Here is a 17,905-nt window from a genome sequence, read left to right on the forward strand (position 1 = left end):
AACCCTGGAACTTCTTAGTGGTCCAACTCCGCTACAAACTCCACAGGACCTTTCACTCCCGCCCGCCCCTGGAGGGCGCAGTCCCTTTAAGTCTAGGCCTGCCTCCGCCCGGGCCAATCACTGAGAATAGAACTTCTTTAAGGACCAAAGGAGGGAATTCAGCGGGCGCAGGGGGGCGAGGCAGGGGCGTGCCAGCCAGCCAATCGGAATCTCCCTGGCGACTAGTGACTCACGTGCAAAGTTCTGCTGACCAATGGCAAGGGCGTCGAGAGGCGGGGTGCTCCCACTGTGTGACAGCTGTCTGGACCAATGGGCATGTCGCCCGCGGCCTATAAGAGTCCGCTGGGCCCTGGACTACAGGCTCTAGGGTCGGTTGGTCGTCGCCGTCGGAGGTGTGCCCTGAGTTTGCCTCGCCGTCGCTGCCACCCGGTCCCTGCAGCCGCGCCCCTCGCCTTGGCCCCGGCCCAGCCGCTCTCCCTGCCCTTTTCCCCTTAACCACCCCCCCGGTTTCTGCCGTCGGGGCCGCGGGGCCGGGCTAATGATGCCGTCGGAGAGTGGAGCTGAGAGCCCGGACCAGGCAGCTGCGCAGGTGGGGACGGCTGCGGCCTCGGCGGTGGCCACGGCCGCCCCGACAGGCGGCGGCCCCGACCCGGAGGCCTCAACGGCCTCCCTCGGACGGCACCTGAGTGGGCTGGGCTGGCCACAGGTGAAGCGACTGGACGCGCTCCTGAGCGAACCGATTCCCATTCACGGGCGCGGCAACTTCCCCACTCTGAGCGTGCAGCCCCGGCAGATTGTGCAGGTGAGCGGGACGTGTATGTGTGTGTGTGGCGGGGGGGGGGGGGGATTATGGGGTCTTCAGCCTCAGTTTCTTGTGCTGGGAGGCACCCAGAGTCTGTTCGATTCTCTGGACTGCTGGGGGGAAATGAGGGTTAGACAGGGACTGTAACAAAATCGCACAGAACGCGGATAGTAGACCATGCTCCTTCCCCACTTGGTTTTCCCTTCCTCTGCCTCTGGAGAGTCCGATTCCTCTCGAACCGTTCACTCCGGTCCTAGCTAGGAAATGGGAGGAGAATGGGGAGGGACTTGGCCGGGGTTGCGGGTATGGGGGGGGGGGGCGGGAGAGAAAAGCTCTGCTTGCTGAGACTGAAGATACCAGGCAGCCCTGGGGTGGTAGCTGTGCATGCTTGGGTTCAAAATAGGTTTTTTTTTTTTCCCCCAAATCTTCATCGTTGGGCCTCACCCCCCACACAAACACCCCTTCCCTCTCTCTAGGTTCTAGGGACAGACTTTGTCCTGTGCTTCCACAGCCCTTGGCTCGAGAGCCTGTGGCTAAGTGGAAAGGCCAAGAAATCCCAATAAGGACTCTGTCCCTCTCAGCTGGGGTTGTGGCAGGAGGAGATGAACTAAGCAAGCCAGACCTGGTGCCTGCATGCTGGAGGGCGACATCAGGTGTCCAGTTTAGGTGTTTCTCCCCTTCCCCAAAACTGGAAATGAAGGCTGGCTCTGGTGTCTCCTGAGAGGCAGGAAAAGAGAATTCTGGTAGCTCGCTCCCCTTCCTCAAACTCCCTTTTTCCTTTACCTTACTTTCAGCACCCCTAAAATTGCTCTTTCATCTGTATAACCTAGGTGCTGTCATACTCTGCAATGCCAGAATATGCTAACATTATTGTACTTATTTTGTGGCTGGGGAAGCTGAGGCTCTAAAAGGGGCCATGAGCTGCCTAAGATTACCTAAAGAGGTGAAAATCAAACCCAGAGAATCAGGGGTCTTCCTGGGAGCCACCTGCCACAGGGTCAAGGTTTCCTACCCCTTGCCCAGCTGTTAGACTCAACTTCTAAGTCTTCGGGAAGTCTTCTGATAGAAACCAGAAAATCCAGCCACAATTCCTGTGTATTCCTGCCGGTAGATGGACTTTCTTTCTTGGGAGTTATCCACAGAAGCTAGTGGAGCAGGCCATTCCCCTGCCTCCTACTGTCTCAACCTCCACTGAGGAGGAGGGGTGTCTGCTAAGGGATTGCCTTGCCCTCCCTTCCAGGGAATGGGAGGGGATGGGGGCAGATTCCCCAGGGCTGACTCACCCGAAGCCCCACTGGTGCTCACTGAGGCATTCCTCAGCTGCCCGCTGTCATGGAGTAATTAGGAAACCAGTTGAGGCTTTTCTCCCCAGGACACTTAGGTCAGCCTTGGGGCCCCAACTGCTGTATCTCCAGGACGGTTGTCCCGGACACGGGGGAAGGAGGAGCCCAGTGTGGAAACTCCCCTCTGCAGGGACAAAGGGTGCTCTGGAGGGGAAGTTCCTGCCCAAATGCCTTTACTGTTGTCTGCTCTGTGCCAAGCCCTATTCGGGACACCAGGGCTATAGATGTGACTGGGACCCAGTCTCTGCCTTCAAGGTGCTCCCTGCCAGGTGGTGGAGACTGCAGGCCAATAGGAGCTGACTTTACAAGGCTGTAATAGTACAGTGTTCTCCTAGACTAGGGTCAAAGATATCACAGAGCAGGGAGCTGCTGGCTGTGGTGGGGAGAGGCAGTGGAGACTTCAGAGCTGGACTGGAAGGTCGGACATCTGGCTTCAGGGCCCAGACTATTGTCCATTCCCTTTGCTGGGCCCAGCGTCCCCATCCGTTCAATGCCTAAGATTACCTAAAGAGGGTTGGACTACTCTCCCACACCCTTTCAGGTTCCAGACTCCAGAGGGAACAGGTACCGTCCCCTGGCCTGTGCAATTGCATCCCCAGGGAAGAAAGTCCATCTCCTGGCAGCACCTGCAGCTGGCAGCTTCACAAACTGTGGTGGGGTTGCTGGGTGTGTATGGGGCATGGATAGTGGTGCTTGGTGTGCACGGGGATGAGGGCCATCCGTGCTGCCAATGTGTGGAGGTGGGGGGGTGCTGGGGGAGTGGAGGGAGGGACGCTAGGTGTGTGTAGTGGGGGATGCTGGTTGTTCATGATTGAAGAATGAGAACCTTTCTCCCTCTGTACCCCCATAAGACTTTGCCTACAGCAGCAATCTGAGCAGCTAGAGATGCTGTTCTTGCTTGTACCTGAGCTAGAGGGACCCATTCTCCTGTAGGAGTCTCCCCTGCCCATAGCCCTGGGAGGTCTGGTTCTAATTAAGCTCAGCCTCTTACTGGCTCGGTGACCTTGGATAAGTCCTTTGCCCTCTCTGGGCCCAGGGAATTGATTTAGACAATCTGATCTCTCTAGCTGCAGCCAGAGGGCTTGCATCAGGCAGCTCCAGATTTGAGTTCTGTAAGCCTGCTGGCTGACAGCACCTATAGTCCCCCTGCAGGTCTCGGCAGTAGCCCAGGAGCAGAGTGATTCTGGGGAGGCCCTTGGCACAGGAGAAAGGGAGGTGCAACCACTGCCCCCCTTCATGGCTGGAAAGTCTGATTCAGGAGGCTCCAAGCTGCCCTGTAGTCTTTGGGTGTGGCGGTATCTGGGGTCCGCCTGCCAAGCTGGCTGTAGTCACACCTGGGAGAGAGACAACAGCTGCTGGCTGGCTGACACAGCCGGCCCCATGGCCTGACGCAGGCGATTTAACAAGGGTACTGCTACCTACTCACCAGGCCAGATGCCATGCCCTGGGGTGAGCATCAGCCTGGGAGCTGGAGCTGGCACTGAGTAAGGCTCAGTCAGCTCTCTTGGGACCTGGGGAGGGGACTGGTCTGCTCTGCAAGTCTGGCAATGTCCTTGGGACAAGGTCTTGCCTCTCTCTCCTTGGCCTACATGGGCACAGCTGCCAGGTTCCAGGGTGTGGGTCAGAAGTCCCAGAGGCCAGACTGTAGCAACTGGCCCCTTACCTCCGGCTTCCTCAGTCTGTCTGGCCAAGGCATCTCCCAACCCCCACCTTCCCATTCCTAACTGCCTTGACTCTGGGCTTCAGTGACCAGAGGGTCACCCTCACTTTGAAGTTTTGAAAGAGAGGGAGGATTAGAACCCTAGTTTCTGGTCTCTGCTCCCTCTCAACCCTGGGATGGCAATGTGATGGGAGGAGAGTCAGCCACGCCTGGATTTGAAGGTGCCTCTACGTGATCTCAGGCAGATGACGACACTCCTGTGAGCCTTGGTTTCCCCATCTATGACTTGGAGATCATAAAGAGCTGTCCCCCGTCAGGGCGCCTGGCTGGCTCAGTCAGTGGAGCATGCAGCTCTTGATCTCAGGGTTGGGAGTTCCGAGCCCCATGTGGGGTGTAGAGATGACTTAAAAATAAAATCTTTAAAAAGAGGAAGAAAAAAAAAAGATCTATCCCCCATAGATTCTGGTGGGAAGGTCCAGGTACTCATTATGTGGCGAGCTGGTATCCCCTCCTCCCCCAGCTCCTCCCAGGCATGTTCCTGATGGCCAGTTGCTTACCCCCGCAGCCATTACAATACCTTCCCCTAATCTGGGTCCTCCTCCCGGAAGCCTTCCTGGAGGGAGCCGCCCGCCTCAGATTGCCCCACTGCGGCTTGCCTCCTCAGCACTTAAGTGCATTCTTTGCAGTAATTCCCCGAGAAGCGAGAAGCGAGGAGGGCAGCCCAGCCCAGTGCTGGGCGCTGACTTGGCAGCCAGGCGGGGTTGCAGAATCACTCAGGGCAGGAATGCTGCCTGGTCACTTTCAGGATGGTGCCTGATGTACACTGGGTTGCTGAGAAAACTGAATGTCTGGGCCCAGCTCCTTTCTTCTCCCCCACATGGTCCTAGGCCCAGAAAGATGCCTCTGGCCAAAGGAACACACTCAAGATGACTGGTCGGTTTGCGGGTCCTGTTCCCATGTCAGCAGACAGGGTCTGCTGCTTCTCCTCCCATTCGGGCTGAGCGCTGAGTGCTTCCTGAGATGATCGCCCACCTCCTGTCCCAAGAGCAGGAAGGGTCTGGGTTTCCACTGCCAGCCCCACCACTTCTGAACGCCCCCCGCCCTGAACCCCAAGGGTCTCACCATGGCAAACCTCAGTTTCCTCAGCTCTAAAACCAGTGCAACATTTGCTTCACAGGGTCCTTGTAAAGATGAATTAAGATGAATACGTCCTAGTGAAAAGAACATGCATGGACTGGAGAAGCCAACTGACCTGGGTTCCAATCTCCGCCTGGCTACTCTCTGACCTTGCACATGCTTCTTAACCTCTCTGTCCCCCATCTGTAAATTGGGATAATAATGCCCAAATTCAGGATTCTTGTGGGGGTTAATGTAGAAATGCACGTGAATTGCAATTACATTCCTAACACATTTGAGCAGTTAGCATCATGCCTGGCACAAAACGAAGGGTTTTACTTGCAGTTTTAGAGAGAGGGAACAGCATAGTGGTTAAGACCTGAGCTTTCTGAGTTTAAATCACCAGCTGTGTGACCTTGGGCAAGTTACTTGGCCTCTCTGTGCTTCTATTTCTCCATCTGTAAAATGGGAATAATAGTACCTACCTCAGAGTGTAGGTAATTGTGAGAATTATCCGAGTTTATACCCTAATGTATTAAGTGCTTAGATCAGGACCTGGTATTTAGTAAATTCTATGTATGTGTTTGCTGTCATTGGTGCTATTCTTTCCAAGTCTTTCCTCCAAATGAGCCATTCTCCAGATTAGGAAATCAAAGCTTTAGAGGGTTAAAAGACTTTCCAAAGGCATGACCGCTGAGAAGTGGTCAGCGTGGTTGATGTTGGCGTGATTATTACATGGAATCGCCTAGCGGGTCCCCGGAGCCCAGGCTCCTGACCCCTCTCGGCCCTGCCGTCTCTTCCGCAGGTGGTCCGCAGCAGCCTGGAGGAGCGGGGACTACACGTGCAGGGCGTGCGGCTACACGGCTCGGCTGCCAGCCACGTGCTGCACCCGGAGAGTGGCCTGGGCTACAAGGACCTGGACCTGGTGTTCCGCGTGGACCTGCGCAGCGAGGCGTCCTTCCAGCTGACCAAGGAGGTGGTGCTGGCCTGCCTGCTGGACTTCCTGCCGGCCGGCGTGAACCGGGCCAAGATCACGCCGCTGACGCTCAAGGAGGCGTACGTGCAGAAGCTGGTGAAGGTGTGCACGGACACGGACCGCTGGAGCCTCATCTCGCTGTCCAACAAGAGCGGCAAGAACGTGGAGCTCAAGTTTGTGGACTCGGTCAGGCGCCAGTTTGAGTTCAGTGTAGACTCCTTCCAGATCATCCTGGACTCCCTGCTGCTCTTTGGCCAGTGCTCATCCACGCCCATGTCTGAGGCCTTCCACCCCACGGTGACAGGTGAGAGCCTGTACGGGGACTTTGCCGAGGCGCTGGACCACCTGCGGCACCGCGTCATCGCCACGCGCAGCCCCGAGGAGATCCGCGGCGGCGGCCTCCTCAAGTACTGCCACCTGCTGGTGCGGGGCTTCAGACCGCGGCCCAGCACCGACGTGCGCGCCCTGCAGCGCTACATGTGCTCCCGCTTCTTCATCGACTTCCCAGACCTGGGGGAGCAGCAGCGCACGCTGGAGCGCTACCTGGAGGCGCACTTCAGCGGGGCCGACGCGGCCCGCCGCTACGCCTGCCTCGTGACGCTGCACCGGGTGGTCAATGAGAGCACCGTGTGCCTCATGAGCCACGAGCGTCGCCAGACGCTGGACCTCATCGCCACGCTGGCGCTCCAGGCGCTGGCCGAGCAGGGCCCGGCTGCGGCGGCCGCCCTGGCCTGGCGCCCCCCTGGCCCCGACGGGGTCGTGCCTGCCACCGTCAGTTACTACGTGACTCCCGTGCAGCCTCTGCTGGCTCGGGCCCACTCCTATCCCACCTGGCTGCCTTGTAACTGACTCAGACCCTGGCCAGAAGGTACTGGGCCTTCCCTGATGGAGTGGGGCCTCCAGGAGTGTGTAAGGGATGTGACCAGGGACAGGCAGCCTGTGCCAAGTGGCCCAGCGCTGCTGCAGGGTTGGGCCTTTGACTGAAGAGGCCAGACCCCGCCCATCCCCGAGTGAGGCCCCGGGGGGCTTAAGGCCAAGCTGGGGTTCTTGATAGATCTTTGGGTTATTGCACCCCACTTGTGGACTGGCATGATGGTGGGGTGCAGGGGCTATTTGTCTTGGGGGTCAGTTGCCTTCAAGAGACAAAGCATGTTTGGGGTGGTAGCCTCAATGCTCATCATCTTAGGTTGATTTCTGTGGCCAAGAAAGGGTCTTTTTGGGTAAGACCAGCCCACAGTGATCCCAGCAGCCTCGGAAGGCCCGCAGCCCACACGATGGCTAAAATATGGTATGTTATAGGAACTACTCACTCTGGGTTGGGCCAGACCCCTGACAGGGCCTGGCAATCCAACCTGACTAATCACTGGGAGGAGGGAAACTGAGGCAGGAGGCAGCTACCTGGGTTTGCAGAGGGATAGGTTTAGCCCAGTTCCCAAACACCCTGACCCCAAGCTGTTAAGGTGTGTGGGTGAGCAGGAGCCAAGCTGCCAGGGGTGAGACAGCCCATGCTCCTTCTGGGGTGTTGCTCCCTTCCCCCGTGTTGTAAGGATCCCTCTGCCTAGGAGCTTGTTCTTCGAAGGGTGCTGGCTCCAAAGTGGCCACAGTCAAGTGCTCCCACCCCACTGGCCTGGTTACAGGGTCTTCACTTGGAGGAAGGGAACCATGCCCCACCTCCTTTCCCATCCCTCTGGATTTGTCACCATTTTGCACTCTTAACACCTGCCAATAAAAATTGTCTACACTAAACCTGGCACCATGATTTCTCCTCGGAGAAGGACCTTCCATGGCTCTGCGGGCTCGGGCTGCCTCTCCCAGCCTGCATTATGGCTTGTACTATGGGGCAGGGACGTTTGGGTGGGTTGGTGTCTGAGTCCTAGGCTTGTAGCTGGGGAGTTGCACCTCCTTCCCCCAACACCAGCCCCGGCTGGAGAACTGTGCTAGGAGCTCATGTCTACACGTGGGACTTGTACCTGCAAATAACCTCAGCAAATCTCTTGTTAAAGAGTAAGTATTTCAGTATTTCCTACCTGGAGTCCTTATGACCCTGGGCTTGGCCTCACAGTCCAGTGCTCAGGGCTACTTGACCCCAGCTCTGCCTACCCAACCCCACTCCTGCTCAGGAAGCAGGTGGAGGACAAGCTGAGTGAATGTGAATTGGAGACCCCTTCAGTAGTGGCAGCTGAGACTGGGGGACTTCTAGCACCCTCCAGAGCGAGAGCCCAGGTTTGGCCTCCCTACCTGGGAGGGAGGTTCCATCAATCCTCTGGCTCCCTCCCTCTCTTACTCCCGAGTGCTGATGGGCACACTCTGACCTGCTCTAAACAGGTCCCCAAGAGGGGCAGGGTCTCTCCTTTCCAAACCCCAGCTGGGGCCATGCCAGGCTCTTGGGGAGCTATTGCCTCCGGGCATCAGCCAGTCACTGGCCTGGACGCTGCCTACTGTTTACCCAGCCCCTTTGATCCAGGGATTGCAAAGCCCTTAACATATTCAGCCTCATTAGTGGTTTCTGAGGGGTGGCTTTGATGGTTCAAGGCAGGCTAAAAAAAACAAGGCCTCAGAGGAGGCCCCAGGTGACCTGGGTGAGTCCAGCCACCTCATCTGCTCAGTGAGTTCCTGCAGGGCTCAAGAGGGCTAGACAGGTGAGTGGAAAGCCTTTCTTGCCTTGGTGACTGAAAACAGCCCCCCCCTCCCCGCTCCACCCTGGTTGTGCCCGCCCAGCTAAGGGCCTGGGAGAGATTACGTTTCTCCCAGCTCCAGATGTGGGCGTGAGGGGACGTTCGCAGTGTAAAGCACGCAGGTTTAGTTTGCTGGGGTGGGCAGTACGGTTCACCTGGATGTGCTTGTTTCAGAGCGTAAGAAAGCTAGATAGCCACAGGATGAGTGCATACACTGAACTCAGCCCACTGCGTGCCAGTGACCCCTGTAGGAGCTGGAATACATCAGCAAACAAAAGACCAAGATTCCCGACTCTCATGAAGATGACACTCTGATATGGTAGACAGAAAATAAAATATATAGTCTTAGAAGATCAGTGATGCTTAAAAGTATGTGGCAGGGTAGGATTGGAAGTGCTGGGGTATATGACTTTAAAAAGTCAGGGCGGACCTCCTCAAAAGGGTGACATTTGATCAAACAAAGACACAAAGGCAGTGGCTAGCAAGCCCTGCAACGACGTCTGGGGAAAGCGCTTCCGGGCAGAGGGAACCTGTCTGTTAACGTGCACATGCTCCCAGCAGGCGTGTCCGGGGGAGGGCACGGGTGCCCGAGGGTGTCTGGCTGGCCTTGCACAGGCGTGCGTGCTCGCCGCTGCTGGTCCGCAACATGCATGGGCGTGAGAGGTGGGAGAGCGTGAGCCAGGAGTTCCCAGGAACAGCTGCCATTTCTGGAGTCTTTACTCCAAGGCTTCACGGCCACTACCTCTCATTTCATCCTTGAGAGAAGAGCGATTATTGTTTCCACTTCTACAGACAAGGAAGCTGGTGCCACAGAGGTCAAAGAGGTGTGGCTGGCTCCAAAGCTGGTCCTGTTAACCCCTGTGCCCTCCTGCCCCTCCGCTCCGATTTCACGTGGATGAGCGGGACCCTCTGTCTCCTGTACTTGTATGCGATGGGGCGTGTTTGGCACGCGGCCGTTTGTACTTCTGTGCACCTGCCATTTTATGGAGGGCTAGGGCAGAGTGGCAGTGCGGACAGAGGTACATTTTCTTGATGGACACTACACCAGCCATGGCTTGTGGTGACTATGTCAGAGGCCCATGGTGGCAGCAGGTGTGCCTGTGGGTGTGTTGGGGGTGGTGCAGTGTTTCTGGGTGTGAGAAACACAATGACTCAGCGGCTGGCATTGTTCTCTCATGGACAGTTCTGCAGCCATCTAAGATGCCAGGACAGGCGGAAATCAAGACCTGGGAATCAGAGCCAGAAAGGGGAAGGCTGAGGGAGGAAAGCCCCCCCCCCCCACCGGGCTCCCCAGGCACAGTCCACCTGCCCCTTATGGGCCACCGTGGGGAGGAGGAGCTCCAAAAGGGGAAGAGGCACTGCTGTGAACTTTAGGGAACAGAAGACATGCCCTAAGGCAGCGACATGATGTGTTGGCCCCTCCAGTCCCACGCTCGCCACCCTTCTCCATGCTTCGAGCCCCAGGAGGCTGACCTCTGTGGACTGCGTGCGCATCAATGGCTCCCTTGTTCTCAGCCTTCCTGTTGCGTTCAGCCAATGAGAGGCCCCGGACAGAAAGGAGGAGAATGGGGTGTTTATTCCACCTGCTCCCTCCCCACCAGGCTGCCCTGGTTGGCTGCATCTCTCAACCAAAGGCCACTGCTCCTGTCAGGGGCGCTCCCCACACAGCTACACCCTCAGGTCCGTGCCCTCCCTCCGCCTTGTGAAGGCTCCCCACTGTTGCTAGCCCCAGAGAGCTGCAGCCCTTGTTCCATTCTTAAGCCCACATTTTTGGAAATAATCCCTTTTGAAATCTCTTCCCAGTTTGAGGGTGCCGTGTCTCCTGCCAGGGCCCTGACCGACAAACAGGCCCCTGTGATCACCAGCACAGTCACACATAATCCTCCACGGGTCACCACGCTGCCATGTTATCACAAACGTGTGCGACCTTCTCCGTTCGGCACACAGTCCCACGTGTGCACTCCCATCCCCCAGCTTCCTCCTCACATCCTTAACTGGGGAGACATCCTGGAGAGGGTGAGCTTGGAGCCAGATCAAGGGGGAAAGCAGTCTGCAAATCTGTCAACAGGGCCAGATTGCCAACCGAAACCAAACAGAAGCTGCTCGAGGAACTGCCAACCCGAAGAGTCGTAAGAGACACACACAAAGGAAAGGCAGTAGGGACACTTGCAAACTAAACCTCAAAACCACAGGCCTTTGTCTCACATTATTGAAATTTATTCTTCCTGAATGTATAAATCAGGGGATTGATTCAATAGACATTCATTTTGCAGAATACAAGTTCTGGGTTGATGGTGACTAAATGTGCCCCCCTCCCTTTATTATCAGTAGATGTGAATAAATATGCTCCCTTTTTTCATTCAAAACTTTACTCCAAATTTTTATGTTGCCACTATGTCTCCCTGAGAAAGAGGTGCCCCTCCCCTTGGAGCCAGCAGCTGATCATCTTTCTGAGGGGCCACAGGCACACCCCTAGTCAGGGAGGGCAAGGACAGTGGGGGAGGGAAACAGGGATTTCTCAGACCAACATTTCCCCTCAAACAGCCTCCCAGCGTTGTCAGAGTGGGAAGCCATGACATAGAGCAAAATGCGGACCCCAGCTGCACTGTGACTAAGAACGACGACTGTATTTTAAAAGAAATCCTTTTCTTTTTCACATTGGGAATGTTTGCTGCTTTCTTAAATAATCTGATTGCATCTCAGAGGACCTGTCGTAACATTTCCAATCACACAGTGTCAGCCAAAATCAAATGTGGCTTAGATAAGGAAACTCAGAGTATGGGCACCTTCCCCAGAACTGAGCACCTTGCCACCGTTGAGTGCAAGGCCCTTGTGAAGGGAGGACAGAGCCAAGATTGTATGGGATCAATTCGGTTGTGTAAGGTTGTGGGACGTCTTCCTGAAGGAGATGCCCAGGTCAGAAGCAGAATCCAGGAGTCCAGATCCGTAGAGTGGAGGCTCTGAGGAACTGGGAGGAGCTGGAAAGAATCATTTCAAGAGCTTTAATTACCTCCCTCCCACAGCCACCCAGCCCCACCCAAACCCTTCAACATCTGCCTCAAGAAGGGCCATTGTGGAGAGAAGGTACCGGAGCAGGGCTCCACTGGCTCCTGCCCTGGAAGGGATGGGGGCTCTTGGGGCAAGCTGAGGTTCCCTTGGGCCTTTGTCCTTGGCTGGGATCCCTACTGGTCTGAGCAGCTGGAATGGAATGTTCCTGGGAAGAAAAGCCTGCCCCTCCACCACCTCTCCCCTTATGGAGTTCCCCAGAGCCCACAGTGGGGGGAGAAGGGGGATCGTTCCAGGGATTCCTGATATGGCGATGCTCCGGGGAAGCAAAGGCCCACACTGCCTAGGGGCTCTGTCCTAGCAGCCTCTCCTGGGCTAGGCAGATGGGCCCTATCAGACATTTATGAATCTCCACTATGTGCCAGGTGCTTAGTGTGACCTCTCATTAAATAGGAGTTATCTCCTCTCCAGCTCCCCAATAAAACACACACACACAAGAAACTGGCCCAGAGAAGGGAAGTCGTTGGCCCAAGGTCTTCCAGCTGAGAAGTTACAAGCAAACACTGAATCCCAGATCTATCTTATTCCAAGCCTGGGGCGCTTTCTGCCCCCGTCATGGAGCCTGTCATCCTCCTCCTCTGCTAGCCCAGGCTCTCTGCTCTTGTTGGCACCAAATATTCCAGCCAGGTGCGCAGGGAGAGGAGGTAGCCCTCCAAGGCAAGCCCAGGCCCTGAGCCTCGTTGGCCTGTCCTTGCCTGAAGCCAGGTGTGCTGATTCAGCCTGACTCACCCCTCAGAGCCCAGACAACCAGGGTGGGGAGCCAGCTTCTGGGGGTGTGCCCAGACCTTGGTGGTGGTGACTGGGGGGGGAGCACCTTCTGCCACCCTTCCAACATCTCATCACATCCCTCCCAGATCCGAGGACCAGGGGTCATGGTACTCAGACTTAAAGGCTAAGAGCCCAGAACCCCCCCCCCCCCCCAAACAGAGCCCTTACTAGCCCGATAAATGAAAAGCCACATAGACTGTTTAAAGGACCCTTCATTTACAGGTTCTAGGTTCTTGGGCAAGTCACCTGCTCTACCTGATCCTCAGTTTCCTCATCCGTGGAAATGGGGATAATGACCCCTACTTTACAGAGTAGCTGGGAGGAGTATAACAAAGGGTGTAAAGTGCTCAGCACAGTGCCTAGCACCGAGGTGGTTAACATAATTCCAGAACCAAGGAACCTGGCCAGGGTTCGTCAAGGACTAATGGAGGAAGAGATAGGCTGGAATCTCCCAAGTCTCCCCAGTGCCTCCCCCCCCCCCCCCCCGGCTGTAAAGCAGGGAGCTTCTCTTTTATCTCCGAGAAGCCTGGGCTATTGGGTTTTCTCTACGGACTCGGCGGGCCGGGGGTGGGGGGGGGGGTGGGGGGTGGCGGGGGGTTGAGGAAGCCTCCTCGAGAGACTGCCCACTACAGGTTTGGAGCACCTTAGCTGTGACCTGTTTAAACCTAATCTCTAGGAAGCCACCCTGGTCCCCAGGTGGCTGCAGAATGGGATGTTCTGATCAATTATCAGTGTAACAAATCTGTGAGGAGCGAAATGACTACAGGCTTTCATTCAGACGGTGACCGCCAACAGGAGCAACCTTTTTCCAGTAAAGTCTTTCTTGATGGACCTTCCTCCTGAGGTCCGGGGCCCAGGCCCAACTACACGCCCAACCTTACGCCCCTTCTCTGAATGACCGCCACGCCCCGCTCGTTCTGCCAGACTCTTAAAACTCGAGGCCTAGGAAGGTTCGAAAGGACCGGAGGGGGCTGATCGGGGGCGGGGACGCTGGGGACCGAGCCTGCTCCAGGCCACGCCCCCACGCTCCGGGAAGCAGCCCCACACTGCCCTCTGGTGGCGCCGCTCCGAGATGCCTTCACTGGGCTAGGGCCCTCCAAAAGAGGGAAGGACTTATCCAGGGGAGGGGCAAGTTCTAAATTAGAACCCTGAACTCTCTCCCAGCCCCAAACGCTGGCCTGAAGAAAGGCTCTGTTCTCATTTCCCTTTGCTGAAATCCCAGATTCACTGCTGGCCATCGATGTTCTCAAGACTCCCAGAGCTGGAGTCGTCAAGAAAGTGTTCAGGAAACTGGGGGAAAGAGGGAGGGGTGTGTCAGTCACCAGACCGGGGGGGGGGGGGCTGTAGTTATTTGTGAAGGCCTAAAATAGCCCTCCAACACCACAAACTGCCCAGCCCCAGTGGTTCTCCTGGGATAGTGATTGCCAGGGCAGCCTAGAGGAGGGCTGGGAGACACAAATCCTTTAAAGCAGAGACCCTCTGAAATTAGTGCTGCTTCTTGCGCCCCTGGACTGAGTAGGTATCAGTGTTTGTTGACTGAGGAGAAAACGGAACCTCCTACAGGGGGCTGAGTGGGCCAGACAGGGGTGGGAAAGTGACTTTTACTAGTTGGCTGAGGAGTGGTGGGCAAAGCACTGAACCATGAGCTGGGGTTCAAGTCACTGAGTACTGTGTTCCCCAGGTCAAAACCCTGGGTGAGAGGCAGTGGGACATCTAGAAAGGGGGAAGGGGGACAGAGCTGCCTGTGACACTAGGACCAATCTCCGTCTCCCACACACATGCATCACTTTCTCCAGCAAGAGCCAGCTCTAATTCCTCACTCCCTGCCCCCTCCAAATCAGCACAGAGCTGATGATAATAAATCTCAGAGAAAGGCAACATTGTGATGGCACAGAGCACTTTACACCATTAGCTAAAAGCTTCTCTGGACCAAGTGCCCCTCTCCTGTACAACGCAGAAAACCAACAGTCCTGGCTGCAGCCCAGCCCTGCAGCTTGAGCTCCTCACTGTCACCTCCAGGAAGTCCTTGTTCTCTCTGGGCCTCTAGACCCCAAATGAGCCGAGTAGCTTCAGAAGCTTCTCCCTCTCCACGGAGGCCAGAGGATGCCAGGGCCCCTCACTGCTTTCCTGGTCCCCATGCTCTCTCAGACTCCCTGAGATCTCCTCCTGGACTTCCCTTCCCCAGCTAAGAATGGGGTTTGGAAAGGCCTGGATGTTAGAAACCAGCCCCAAAGTTTGGTACCTGAGGGAGGGCTGATGAGAGTTAGGGGAGGGCCCCTGGGGCTCTGCCTTTCGGAGCAGTGCCACCTGACCCTCAAGACTCTAGGATTAAACCAGAAGCCTGTGACTCTGATGTTCTCATCCTACCCTCTCTTCCCTGTTCCCAAGCCCTGACATGAGGAAAGATAGCAGTGTTCAGAGAGGGACTGAGGAAACTGGCCCAAAGAGGAGGCAGAGTTGTTCTAGGTCACATTAGCAGACAGGCTGGACACCAGTTCTCTGTAGCCCCTGCCCCTGGGAAGGGAGGAGACACCATGGGAAGAACACACACAGGCCTGGGGCTTAGTTCTGGCCGGTACTGGCATGTAACCTTGCCACCCTATAAAACGAGGACTTTAAATTAGCGCCGGCTCCACCAGCAAAAGCAGTGCCTGTTTCTAGGTGGGATCGAAAAGAATAAAGCATTCCTCTGTGACTTAAGGGGGGAGAAGAAAGACCTCTGCTCTGTGTTAACCTCACTTACAGCCCTTCCCAGAGGTGAGGATAACCACTTCACAGACTGACAAGGGAGGCCGCAGTCCAATCAGCTGATGAGCAGCAAAGCAACAGCGGGGGGGGGGGGGGGTCCTGAAGGGCATGTGGACAGGAAAAGAAGTCAATCTCATTTCAGGTCTGGCCCTTTAAGACCTCCCTTTCTAGAAGCAGATGACATAGCTGCCCCCTTGGGGCTTGTTAAAGGATGTAACCTGGCTCTATCCCTGGCAGAGCCATCTTAGAGACAGGCTGGGAGGGGGTCCCTAGGAGAGCAGGTGAGGGGTTAGGCAGTTACCAAACACCTCACCCTGGTTATCTAAGTCAGGACGTACTCCTGGCAAAACTGCTTGAGAGCATGAGAAAAGATCTATCTCCTAGAAGTGGAAGGGCCTAAGTATGTTGGAAACAAATCCTCACCCTCTCTGGGATGCCATCCCCCCAAATGGGAAACAGGGGCTTAGAGAATTCAGTGGTACCTCGCTGGCCCAGCCCCTACCCCATCCTGGGACCTCAATACTCTGTCCTCCCCGAAGGTGTGGAGCTGGGCAGTGCCAGAAAGCAGCAGTCTCAAGGGCAATACTCTTCTTACAGCCACAAGGGACCCAGGAAAGGCAACGCGGGTTGAGGGGGTGGGGGAGGCCTGCGTCAGTGCATCAGACTCCAGTTGGTAAAAGTTTGCTGGCAAACCCCTCCTGGAATCTGAGCATCTTCAATTTATCCAACTCTATCATGGGGACTTGGTGCTACCACCTCACTCCCCAGGAGGGCTGGGAGAGGCAGTTACAAAGTGGCCTGCTTTATTAGGGACTCAGCGGACTCCAGAAGCCCCAGGGAAGGGAGATCAGGGGCCCGCACCACCCCGCCCCGCCCCCTCAGATGCACCAGACGCTAAGACCGCACCTCAGCCTCCTTTACTGGGCCCCCGGCCCCCCGACTGTCTCTTCCTGGGGTCCGTCAGTCCGTCCATCCGCATCGGTGACGCCGTGATCCAGCCGACGTCCCAATCCGTCGGTCGGCAACCTCGGCGATGGCCCGTCGGGTGTGGCCAGGGGTCCCGGGGCTGAGGTCAGCGCTGGGGGGAGGCGGGGCCGCGGGGCGGGCTTCGGCGGAAGGGCGAGTCGGGCTCCGGGCCGTGGCCCCGCCGCAGGCGCCCGGCGCCCCAGGGCACGCAACCACCCAGGCCTAACGCCGAGGCGAGCAGCGCCGGCGGGCGGCCGCGGCGGCCTCGGCGCGGGCCCTTCTTGAGGCGCGAGCCGTGCGCCGCCAGGTAGAGCTCGGCCTGCGCCACGCCGCCGCTGAGGCGGCCCAGGCTCTCGGCGCGGTGCGCCAGGCGCAGCTCGGCCGCCAGAAAGACGCGGTGCAGCTGCAGCACACGGCTCTCCAGCTCCGACACCAGGCGCCGGCGGCCCTCCACCTCCAGCAGTCGCCGCCGCGCTTCGGCCAACTCCAGCGCGCGGCCCCCGGCTCCCGCCGCCGCCGCCGCCGCCGCGCCCCCTGCCGGCCCGGTGCCCCCCGCGGCCCCGTTAGCGCCCAGGCGCCAGCGCTGCAGCTCCAGCCCCTCCGCCGAGCCCGTCCACGCCGGAGCCGCGTCCGCGGGCGGCGAGACCTGAGCCTGGGTCGGAGTCAAGGTCGGAGTTGGGGGCGGGGGCTGAGGGGACGACAGGAGCTCCCGGGGCGGCGGCGGCGGGGACCCCGGTTCCGCGGTCCCTTCCTGGGCCCCCGGGCCGCAGGCGCTGATGCGGCAGCCCGGCATCCCCCGCCCCCCGGCGGCCTACTGCTGTCTGTCCGCGGGTCTGGACAGCTGCCCCCGCGAGGGGGGGAGGACGGTAGCCGCGCACGCTAGAGAGATGCCGCGGCAACCCCCGCGCGAGCCGCGGGTGCGTCTTATAACACACGGGGCGGAGCGGTGGGCAGCACAGCCAATCAGAGACTGGCGTGCCTGAGCCCGCCTCCCCGGCCACGCCTTCTCAGGACCCTGCCCAAACCCTTCGGGTCTCTGGTCCTTCGTCGTTCAGCTCTGCCCTGCCCAGGCATCCGGTCCCCATCCACCTCCCCCCAAGTTTGGGGTAGAAAGAGGACCGCATCTTCTCTCGTCTGGTCCCTGAGTCATAAGCTCTGGTAGCTGATGCTTAGAAATCATGGACTCGCGGCGAAGGGGGGGCGGGGGGGGCGGTGCCTGAGGCCACACTGTGTGCCAGTGACTCTGGCCTAGAACTCAGGAGACTTGACTCCTTGCGCAGTGCTCCTTCTCGTACCGCGCGCAGGCGCTTGGCCGAATCGGTTCTGCCTGGTCTGGGCCACAAGTCTCGCCAGGACCCCTTCTCCAATCTCCCTGGGTCAGTGGAGAGGTTAATGTAGAGGGGTGACTGGCGTCCCGGTAGAGATCTGGCCCAGTTGGTTCCCCGCCAAGGAAGCCCTTCGCTTTCAGAACAAACCACAGTGGAGCAGCTGAGCCTGGAGCGGCTTTCACAAAGGAGCTCCGGACCCCATGGTGTGCAAAATTCTTCCTGTGTCCTTGCTCCTGTTTGCTCCTCCCAGTAGGTAGGTATCCCCACATCTAGAAACAGAGGGGGAAACAGACCCAGAAGGTGCAGTGGTGCCTTGTCCAAGATCACACTGCAGGTCAGTGGCTGAATCTGGACCCCTGAATGGGACCAACTGGACCGTTCATGCCCTCTCGGAGCTCAGATACCTGGGTCTCCCATCATTGAGGGACCCTCCTTAAATGGGACTTCAGTCATCCTG

General features: G+C 57.6%; 2 protein-coding genes across 2 annotated transcripts; one reads left to right on the forward strand and one right to left on the reverse strand.

Moving 5' to 3' along the window:
* The first annotated feature begins 286 nt into the window (after nucleotides 1-286).
* Nucleotides 287-7,643, forward strand: TENT5B (terminal nucleotidyltransferase 5B). Its single transcript, XM_045782344.2, has 2 exons — nucleotides 287-802; nucleotides 5,727-7,643. The coding sequence occupies exons 1-2, from the start codon at nucleotides 539-541 to the stop codon at nucleotides 6,744-6,746; spliced, it is 1,284 nt and encodes a 427-aa protein (XP_045638300.1). The 5' UTR covers nucleotides 287-538; the 3' UTR covers nucleotides 6,747-7,643.
* Nucleotides 7,644-16,086: 8,443 nt separating this feature from the next.
* On the reverse strand, nucleotides 16,087-17,032 carry TRNP1 (TMF1 regulated nuclear protein 1). The gene has a single exon (XM_045782565.2). The coding sequence runs from the start codon at nucleotides 16,911-16,913 to the stop codon at nucleotides 16,227-16,229; it is 687 nt and encodes a 228-aa protein (XP_045638521.1). The 5' UTR covers nucleotides 16,914-17,032; the 3' UTR covers nucleotides 16,087-16,226.
* Between the last annotated feature and the right edge of the window lie 873 nt (nucleotides 17,033-17,905).

Source organism: Ursus americanus, chromosome 33 (assembly GCF_024610735.1).
Source record: "Ursus americanus isolate L20-20 chromosome 33, mUrsAme1.1.p, whole genome shotgun sequence".
Classification (NCBI taxonomy): domain Eukaryota; kingdom Metazoa; phylum Chordata; class Mammalia; order Carnivora; family Ursidae; genus Ursus; species Ursus americanus.

What these genes read in the sequence shown, in the direction of transcription:
- TENT5B (XM_045782344.2), top strand. Translation starts at nt 539, where the DNA reads ATGATGCCGTCGGAGAGTGGAGCTGAGAGCCCGGACCAGGCAGCTGCG. An exon ending in AGCCCCGGCAGATTGTGCAG is followed by an intron (nt 803 to 5,726) that starts GTGAGCGGGACG and finishes TCTCTTCCGCAG; the next exon opens with GTGGTCCGCAGCAGCCTGGA.
- TRNP1 (XM_045782565.2), bottom strand. Translation starts at nt 16,913, where the DNA reads ATGCCGGGCTGCCGCATCAGCGCCTGCGGCCCGGGGGCCCAGGAAGGG.